The 8,940-nt window shown below is 45.9% G+C and overlaps 2 protein-coding genes across 2 annotated transcripts; one reads left to right on the top strand and one right to left on the bottom strand.

Annotated features, from left to right (window-relative positions):
* Window positions 1-205: 205 nt before the first annotated feature.
* Window positions 206-6,218, top strand: LOC105280326 (protein brunelleschi). Its single transcript, XM_026967771.1, has 12 exons — window positions 206-2,438; window positions 2,587-2,860; window positions 2,947-3,145; window positions 3,205-3,416; window positions 3,487-3,685; window positions 3,764-4,178; window positions 4,323-4,543; window positions 4,619-4,979; window positions 5,126-5,282; window positions 5,363-5,540; window positions 5,612-5,835; window positions 5,913-6,218. Exons 1-12 carry the CDS (start codon window positions 1,501-1,503, stop codon window positions 6,102-6,104), a joined length of 3,570 nt encoding a protein of 1,189 aa, XP_026823572.1. The 5' UTR covers window positions 206-1,500; the 3' UTR covers window positions 6,105-6,218.
* Window positions 6,178-8,847, bottom strand: LOC105280327 (ATP-dependent DNA helicase PIF1). Its single transcript, XM_011340800.3, has one exon. The coding sequence runs from the start codon at window positions 8,236-8,238 to the stop codon at window positions 6,382-6,384; it is 1,857 nt and encodes a 618-aa protein (XP_011339102.2). The 5' UTR covers window positions 8,239-8,847; the 3' UTR covers window positions 6,178-6,381.
* Between the last annotated feature and the right edge of the window lie 93 nt (window positions 8,848-8,940).

The following is an 8,940-nucleotide window of genomic DNA, read 5'->3' as shown; positions in this document are numbered from 1 at the left end:
GTAAAAGTATTTAGAAATACTGTTGTTCATGGACTAATGCATGACGTTAATGAGACACGTGGTGATTTTAACACAGCTGTGAGTAGTGACTCTAACGGCATAAACTGTATTTTCTTCATGCTTCTTTTTTCTTTTGAGGGATATATATAGAAATATATAATATATTAGTAATGATATTCAATCAATTGGAATCGATATTGATATTATGCGAGTATTGGAATGGAACGAAGCAACTAAAATCAATCAAAAAGGAATGAAATAGTTGATTATAAATTTTCCAAATTTTTCACTTACGCATATCTTTATCAATCATTAAGAAGAATGCAAGGATACTTCATGATTAAGATAAATATTATCAAGATATTTTTATTGTTGTTTTACTTGTCTTATCTGCATCAAAACCGAATCTTTTGAGTCAAATTATTATACATTATTTTAAAGAAGCTCTTTAGGTTATATATTATAATATGTGATATATAGAGTGTATCAGACATACAATATTTCGAGCTCTCAGGAGATATTAATCCGTCACTGATTTACCCTACTTCTTGAGCCTGCTCGCAATAGTAGAAGCACACATCGCCACGTTACATCTTGCATCTCTCAGTCTTTCCGCTTCCGCTTCCATGGTTATGCTTGTTATCTGCGTATCGCAACAGTCTCTTTTCTTAATCTCATTCCAGCACAAATTTCTCATATATGCAGCGTTCAAATTTATTTAAATTCCTTACTTCTGCCGATATTTTAATGCACATTTAATTACACGCGTGTTTAATCGCTAGTATTTCATTTTAAGATAATTCATAATTTGACTCCGTTAAAAGATACATTTTTGTCACAGCTGTAAACAACTTCTTGATAATATTTATCTGAATCGTGAAGTATCCTTGCATTCTTGAATTTGAAGCAAGAGCAGATCAAACTATATAACCTACGGTGATACGACGCTTACGCCATTACGAAACAAGACGAGCACGTCCACTTACCAAGTACCACACTTTTACATTTCTAACACTAAATAATATGAATAAATAAAGAAATAAAATAATTTTTGAAGAGGGAAAAGCACGGAATAATGATCGAAAGCGCCTATACGTACTCGCTATGTAGGACATTCTTTTTCAGAAGCTCGGAGTTGTGCGTTTAAATCACCGCTGCGCTCTCCACTCGATTCAGCGCCTCCATTCGACTTGCGGTCACGTGACACGGCGCGCGCATCACGTGACGTATGGAGCGTCAGCTGATAAATACTACGGGCGTATGCGCAGAAGCGACGTCCTACGTGCGTGCGTGCCCACTGCCCGGTGGGTGTCCCTACGTGCACTGATCGCAGCTGATGGGACAGATGTTGTTATGAACGAGACAAATTTCACTCAGACCGACACAGGACACTCTGCCGCATCCTCGCTGTACTCGACGACAGGCAGACATGACGGAATCCAGCTGAGCCAGACGCGCCCAGGTACTAATCGGGTACCCACGAACAAATCGATGGCATAAATGCGCTCGGCTATCAGCGTTATCCTGTCGAGTCCGGTGCCCGACAACAAGATGTCCCATCCCGACTACGAGCAGACCGCACACGACCACGCCGCTCTGCTGCTGCTGCTGCGGCCGGTCGGCACGCAGATCAAGCCGAAGACGGTCAGCAGGTTATGCGAGAGGATCATCAAGGCTGGCAGCAGGTTCTCCGTGTCGGATTCCACCGGTGGCACCCGGGAGATCCTCGCCAGGTTCGTCAGGGAGCATCCTGTGGAGAACAACGACTGGGGGGACTTTCAGACCCACAGGCGGCTGCTGGGTCTGATCACGTTCGGCAGGTACGACAATCAGGTAGAGCTGAACGAGCTGTGCAGGGTGCACGAGACCCTGAAGGTGAAGTACAGCAGTACCCTGTACGACTCGCGAGCTATCCTGCTCGGTCCCGTCGAGTCGAATGGCCGTCACGAGCCGCCACCAGGCTACACCACACCCAGCAACTTCAAGACACGTGCAGTGTTCTACGTGGACGAGAGCTGCCCCGACCTAGAAACGCAAACGGCCGAGTACCTGAACTTCCTGTTTTGGATCCTGGAGTCGAAGAGGCTGGAACGCTCCAGGGAGAAGATAGACCGCGTCTCCCTTCTGCTGGCTCCGTTCGAGAAGAAGGACTTCATAGGATTGGATCTTGACTCAAGAAACAATAAGAAGAGATGCGTGGGTCGCATGACGAAGCATCTGGGAGATCTGTGTCTTCAGGCGGGGCTACCGTCCGATGCGTTGAACAATTACAATTCCGCGGCCAACATCCTGCAGGCAGTCAACGATTGGCTGTGGCTGGGGGCGGCGTACGAGGGTCTCTGCGCTGCCTCGGTCCTCGTTCTTTATCCTAATATGTGTCGGAGTCTTCCGTTGCAAAGGAACTCTTCCTTACAAGAAGGTAGTCCAAGTAAGCAGAGGTACGTCAATCAATAATCTCGAAGCAAATTTATGTCATCTTATAAGTAGCTCTTTCTGTAAATAATTATAGTCGAAATGTATATCGAAGTAATTTTGCACTAGAAACTTTGGTGAAGAAATAAGCTAATCAACAATTTGTTATTTCAGACGAGAATCGCAAGCCATCGCGGCTCTGCCATCTCCGCCTAGTATAGAAGTGGTGAAGGCCAACATGCCGCACATTTTATTACCTGAGGAGATATCGAAGAAGTATCGCGAGGCTATAGTGCATTACAGTAAATATCAGTATGCGGGTATCATCGAGACTGAGGCTAGTTTCAAAGCGACAAGAATCTCAATAGAGCAGAACTGTACGTTACAGGCAGCATCGTATTTAAATAACGTTGTGCTGATCAACTTGCATCTCAGCGAGCAAGAGAAAGTACGTACTGTCAATGTAACGTGATATATCGAATAAGTTCCGAGACAAAAGGCGCATTAAAGTATTATATAGACAAAATGTTTCAGATCGATCGATTCACCACGTTGTCCGATCTGTACACCAGCTTCGGCTTCGACAGAAAGGCCTCGTTCTGTTTGCGATTGGCGGCCACGCGCCACGTATCGCAAAATAACCCCAACCCCGACTGGCAACAATGCTACAACTTGATGTTACAAGCAACGTCCGGCTTTAAATTGTCTTTGGATCCTGTCAACATGCCACCAGGTAGTTGTTGCGATTATCTACGTCGACCGTCGCGTTAGCTTTACACGATTCTCTCGTAGCTGGACAAAAAGGGTGGCCGATCATACAGATTCAAGTGATAAATGAGCTTGTTGCCGCTGCAAATCGAATGGGCAATCCAGCACTAGCTACGAGACACCTGACATTCCTGCTGCAGACGATGTACAATCATCTGACGCCTGACGAACGGAAAGAGACCGCGCTACAACTTCAGAACGTGTCTCAACAGTGTGAGGGCGCACCAGTCCCTCTTGTACGTAAAACGATCCGACTAACGAGTACATAATTTACTCATAGAAAATAAATGTCATCGTGTACAACAGGTTTTAGACTCTGGCACCGTTATACCACCAGCTAACTTGCTAAATATACCAAAAACGAAGTCGTTCAGCCTGAAGAACATGCAGCCGCACTTGCAGCCTCAGAAGATAGAAAGAGTAAAGGAAGATCATGGCCCGTTTCTATTCACGCCAATCAACTTTGGATCGCTGGAGCGCAAGAACACCTCGAAGAGCAAAGTTGGTATGTGCGTACATGAACGGCGATTATCAGTAATTTAATACACATCTCCACGTAAATAATAAACTTTTGTCACAACAGATTACTTGTGGGTGGAGGGCGACATCTGCGAAGTATCGATGCAACTGATAAATCCGCTGCCGTTTGAGCTGCACGTGTCCAACATGAGGCTGTTGACGAACGGCGTGGTGTTCGAGTCGATACCGGAAAGTATTAGCCTGCCCGCCGAATCCGGCCCGATCGCGGTTACGCTAGCAGGCAGGCCCAAGGAAGTCGGAGATCTGGAAATACTCGGGTTCAGCACGCACACGTTAGGCGTCAAGTCTAACTGCAGACTGAGACACATGGAGGGCATGCTGCATCCGCAGTACACGGTCGAGGTGATACCGGCCTTGCCGAGAATCGACGTCGCGACTAGCTTGCCTCAAACGGCCAGCTTCAGTTCGGGCGACAACATAGTCACCAGCGCGAGCGTGTCGCTCTACGGTGGTGAGAGGTTCGCAACTGTTCTATTCCGTTCTACAGTCTACATTCCGTTCTACGAGTGAAATTCTATCGCGCGTCCACTCATTTAATATTTTTGATTTGTCTTATTTATTTAAATGTGAATTTATAAGCTCAACCTTGTCTGCGCTTGCAGCGCCGAGTGTACCGTGACGATCACGAACGTTGGCCAGGTTCCCATCGAGATGGTCGAATTGTCGGTGCAGTCCGCCTTGGACGCCACGACCGAAAGCAAAATATTTAAGTGGAGCGACGAGAATCTGATGACACAGTTGCCGTTACAGCCCGGTAGCAGCGCGAGTCTCACTCTGTATCTGTATGCGGCGACGGATTTTGTAGCACCGTCAATCAGACATGGTAACTTCTGCAATGATCTTGATGTTTTTACAACGTTCTTCCCTTTTTGGTAATAATCATTAATTAACTTTTCAGATGTTACCAGCAGTACCTACCTTAGTCAACCGAGCAGCTTGATGTCGCATTCAGGCCACAGTTCCCTGCCATCTAGACTCAGTTCTCCGTCTCATCATACAAAGAGACAATCCGAGCTGACCTCCTCCTTCAGGTCGGGATTGAGCTCGCACTCTGGCCATTCCTCCCTAGCAAGCACGCGTTTATCGAAACTCGCGGTGCCATTGCACACGTCGAACGTTATCGAGGGTCAGTTGAAAATAAAATACTCGGGTGGCGCAGGCTTGGTAGCCGGTTACTGCAGAACCTCGTCCGTCTTCATAACCATCGAGATGCTACCTAGTGTACAAATCACCAATTGGGACGTACTACCGGCCGAAACGTGAGTAAAAAAAACACAAAGAGAATTTTATAATATAATTTCGTTTATTCGTGCAATCTATGTCATGTGCAATTAGCGTTTCGCAGATCGCGTGTAACAAACATTTTGTCAGAAGCGAAAGAGTAATTCCGTAAACGATTTTGCAGGCCACTGCAATTTTATCTCGTGCTGGACGTGACGAACATGACGAATCACGAAATGGAGTTGCATTACACGCAAAGTAAATGTATATACATGGAAGGTAAAGAACCGTGTCGAATTCCCGTTCCGGTTGACCGATGTCCGCTTAATAAATTGTCTATGGTAATGAAGGATATGATGATTCATCGGAGATATATGTATATCGTAATATAATTTTATTCCATCGATTTTCTCGCTCGCAGTTGAATGGCACCGGCGACACCGGTGAGCTCCAAAAGATATGCGCCGAACATATAGCCTCGCTAGTCGATCTGCGCTGGCAATTATTGGGTACAGAGTCAACGGGAAAGGCGACTCTATCCGGCATTACCCTAACTCAGGATATGCTAGACCTCGTCAGAATGAGCCCTCTACAATGGGGTGCGTATTACTACTAATCGATACATAAAGATTAAAAACTTTGCGGATTAATTAATGAAACAAATCTCCAGAGATAACCATTAATGACGCCACTGTGAAAGCGCAAGATGAACTGACGTGTTGTTTGGGTGAATGCGTGAGCGTCGGTGTCGGAGTGTGCAATGCTCTGGGACATCCGCTGAGCGATCTCACATTGTCTATTAACTTCTACCAGGATCATCACAATGGAGTTAATAATTATCAGTTGGAGACGAGACTGTCTATAGCCGGCGCGAATAAAGTCATGCTGCCTGCGGTAAGTTGCACCTGCGATTTATAATAATTGTACGATGAACAATCTCGTTTTTCTTATTATCACGGAAAAAAAAACAGTTGCAGGAATACGGCAGAGCCTATCACGAGTGCCGCGTAGTATTTTTCACAGCTGGTCAGTACAAAATAGATATCCAGTGCAGTAGCAAAGAATCCGCTCCAAACTCTCCAGTACTTTACTCGGAACTTCTAAACGCCGGGCACACATGGCGCTATATACCGCCCATCGAAATAACCGTCGATGATTATTAGCACACGTCACATTGTCCATTTAAATATCAGTAAGTTATAATATTTGTAAAAAAAAGTTCTAAGACATTGTTGTATTAATGATACATAGAAATAAAGCATTTACTTTCTTTACTGAATATAAAAATTCATATCATCCATTTAAATATCATATCAATTGTAACAATACTGTTTTTATAATAATTATGCGATTTTTATTGCATGTGCTAGAAGCAAGTTATTTACTTCCAACAAATCACACGTATAAAGATTATAAAAATAAGCAAGATCACTAATTTATCTAATCTTTCTCTACTTTTATTTTCTTGCCTAGAGGAATCATCTCCATTTCCTGCAAGTTCCTCCTAAATTTCTTATAAAATTCAAGCACAGTTGTGTTAGCCCATACTTGCTGACTATCAAACTCTAAGATACGTAAACTCTGTAAGCTCTGAGCTCTCGAAAGCGCCACGTACGATTGACCAGCATCGAATACTCTCGACAGGCACATCTCTATGCAATCTAAAGTTAAACCCTGACTCTTGTGAATCGAAAACGCCCATGCCAGCTTCAACGGAATCTGCTTTCTGTGTACGAGAACGCCAGAAGTGGTTTTGATAGTCCATTTCTCCGTCTTCGCTTCGTAATGCATTCCAGATCGCAGTTGAACTACCGGTACATCGTTTTTGAAACTGACAACGACACCCCGAGCACCGTTTACCAATCCGCTGTTGAGATTGATATTCTTCAACAGCATAACTTGAGCACCGACTTTCAGCACTAACTTGCCAGGTATAGCTAGCTGCTGATCCAACGTGTGCGTCATAGAGGTATCGGAATCTGATGCCGTGTACGTCTTAGTTTCACCCGTCAGCTCATTCAACTGGAACTCATTGATCTCGTCGGCTTCCTTAACGTGTGAACACAGTCTGGTTGCCAATACTCCGTTACTCTCGATCCTCTGCTTCGCCGTTTCCCTCAGAGTTTCAACGATGTCGTCCGTGACCCTGCCTATCCTGATGCTGTTCAGTATCTTTACGAATGCCGCATCCTTCTGCCTGTGAACCGTCTGCAGCTCGTAGTTGAAGTGAACGCACTTCTGCCAGGCCTCACTCTGGAAGCAGAACTTTGCCCTATCGTTGGTCTTGCACACGGGCGGCAGCTGGAAGAAGTCACCGCACAGAATCAACTGTATTCCACCGAAAGGTCTCTCCGTCCTGCGCACGTGCCTCGCTACCGCCTCGATCTTGTCGAAGAACTCGCCGTCCACCATGGAAATCTCATCTATCACCAGGTGCTTTGTCTTGCGCCAGACAGAGGTGACGGACGGCCGGGACGCCAGCTGGAAGCATCTGTCCATGGTGCCGGTACCCAGGCCGATCCCGGCAAACTGGTGCAGCGTGATTCCACCTATGTGGCAGGCCGCTACTCCAGTGCTTGCTGTGGCCATCGTCACATCTGGAGGCAGCGCTGAGATGATCTTCTTCAACAGGAACGATTTGCCAGTCCCTGCGCTTCCGGTGAAGAACACGTTCTTCCCGCTGACCACTGCGTTCAATATTCTGGTCTGCTCCTCGGTCAATTCTCCAGACGTGGGATTCTCATACAGCTTCTTCGCTGCGGGTACTTTGGTGCTGTGATCGCTGTGTTTCCGCTTCTTGACGACGCCTGGTGACGGGGTGGTGACCGTCGTTCGCGACGTAGCCAGGGCTTTCTCTTTCGCTCGGTTGACCTCTGCACTGGTAGCCGGACTGATCTCTTGTGCGCCACCCAATTGCAGGTTCGCGAAAAGCTTCTCTCTCAGGGGATTCTTCGCCTTTTCATCCTGGTTCGTCATTTTGATGAATATAGTCTTGAGGAAGTTGATCAGCTGCGTGGAGGGTGCGTTCGACAGGAACAACGTGCAGTTCTGCTCCTTGAACTTGATAGACGCTTTACCTTCGGCCATAAATTTGTTAAACACCGAAATACCTTTGAGAACTAACCTCGTACGCACGTTTGCCTTCTCCGCGTGCACCTCGATGAGCATCTCGCGCTGATTGTTTCGGATCAGACGCAACGACGCCGTTCTGTGAGTCACTTTTCGCAGGATCGAGCCCTGGGCGTTTAACCACTCCACCGTAACCGTGCACGTTAACGAACAACTGTCCGGATCCATTTGTCTTCTGAGGATTCCGAATCGTCACCGAGAAAATGTCGAGGAATCAGTCTGTTCACGATATAACGATTGTGTCGGTGAATGAAACAAGTATGAACGTTTTGAACTTCAGACACGCAACATGTAAGGCAACGTGCGGCAAGTGACACATGAAGAAAACGCGCGCGCATTTCGGTGCAGGTTGTGTAACCTTTTAGGATACGTGCCTATTTCAGACTGCACGTGACATTTTATTCGTGACTACATTCAGGCCGCTGTTCTAATGCCTAAGAAAAAGATTTTTTTCTAAGCAGGAAGATGTCAATTAGAATGTTCTATCGACATATTTAATAAAAAGTGACTCTTATCGTGAAGATTTTGAAGTTCATTCATTTCGATATTTTTCTCGCGCATGCAAATATTAAACGTGCAGCTACCACGCATCGCGCGATAAATTTAAAAGGCGCGTACGCGTTCGTACACATGCTACTGGTATTACTGGCAACGGGTGCATTTAACCGTGATTAATGAACGTAGCTACAGGTGTGAAAAACAAGCGCACGGCCAGTAATACCAATAAGACATTAATTAGAAGCGAGACCAGACTGTCGTTCTCAGGTAGAAGCGAGACGGAGCGATCGTAGAACACGCACGTCTTTTACGTGTGCGCAAATACAGGTTGACATTTTGAAAACGTCACCCAACCGGCCTCGAACCAGCGAC

Source organism: Ooceraea biroi, chromosome 1 (assembly GCF_003672135.1).
Source record: "Ooceraea biroi isolate clonal line C1 chromosome 1, Obir_v5.4, whole genome shotgun sequence".
Taxonomy (NCBI): Eukaryota; Metazoa; Arthropoda; class Insecta; order Hymenoptera; family Formicidae; genus Ooceraea; species Ooceraea biroi.
This window is presented reverse-complemented; position numbering and strand designations above follow the sequence as displayed.

Bases quoted from the DNA above. Each gene is read 5' to 3' on its own strand.
- LOC105280326 (XM_026967771.1), top strand. From the start codon at position 1,501: ATGCGCTCGGCTATCAGCGTTATCCTGTCGAGTCCGGTGCCCGACAAC. The intron at 3,146-3,204 runs GTAGTTGTTGCG...ATTCTCTCGTAG, and splicing joins TCCTGTCAACATGCCACCAG to CTGGACAAAAAGGGTGGCCG. The intron at 3,417-3,486 runs GTACGTAAAACG...CGTGTACAACAG, and splicing joins AGGGCGCACCAGTCCCTCTT to GTTTTAGACTCTGGCACCGT.
- LOC105280327 (XM_011340800.3), bottom strand. From the start codon at position 8,238: ATGGATCCGGACAGTTGTTCGTTAACGTGCACGGTTACGGTGGAGTGG.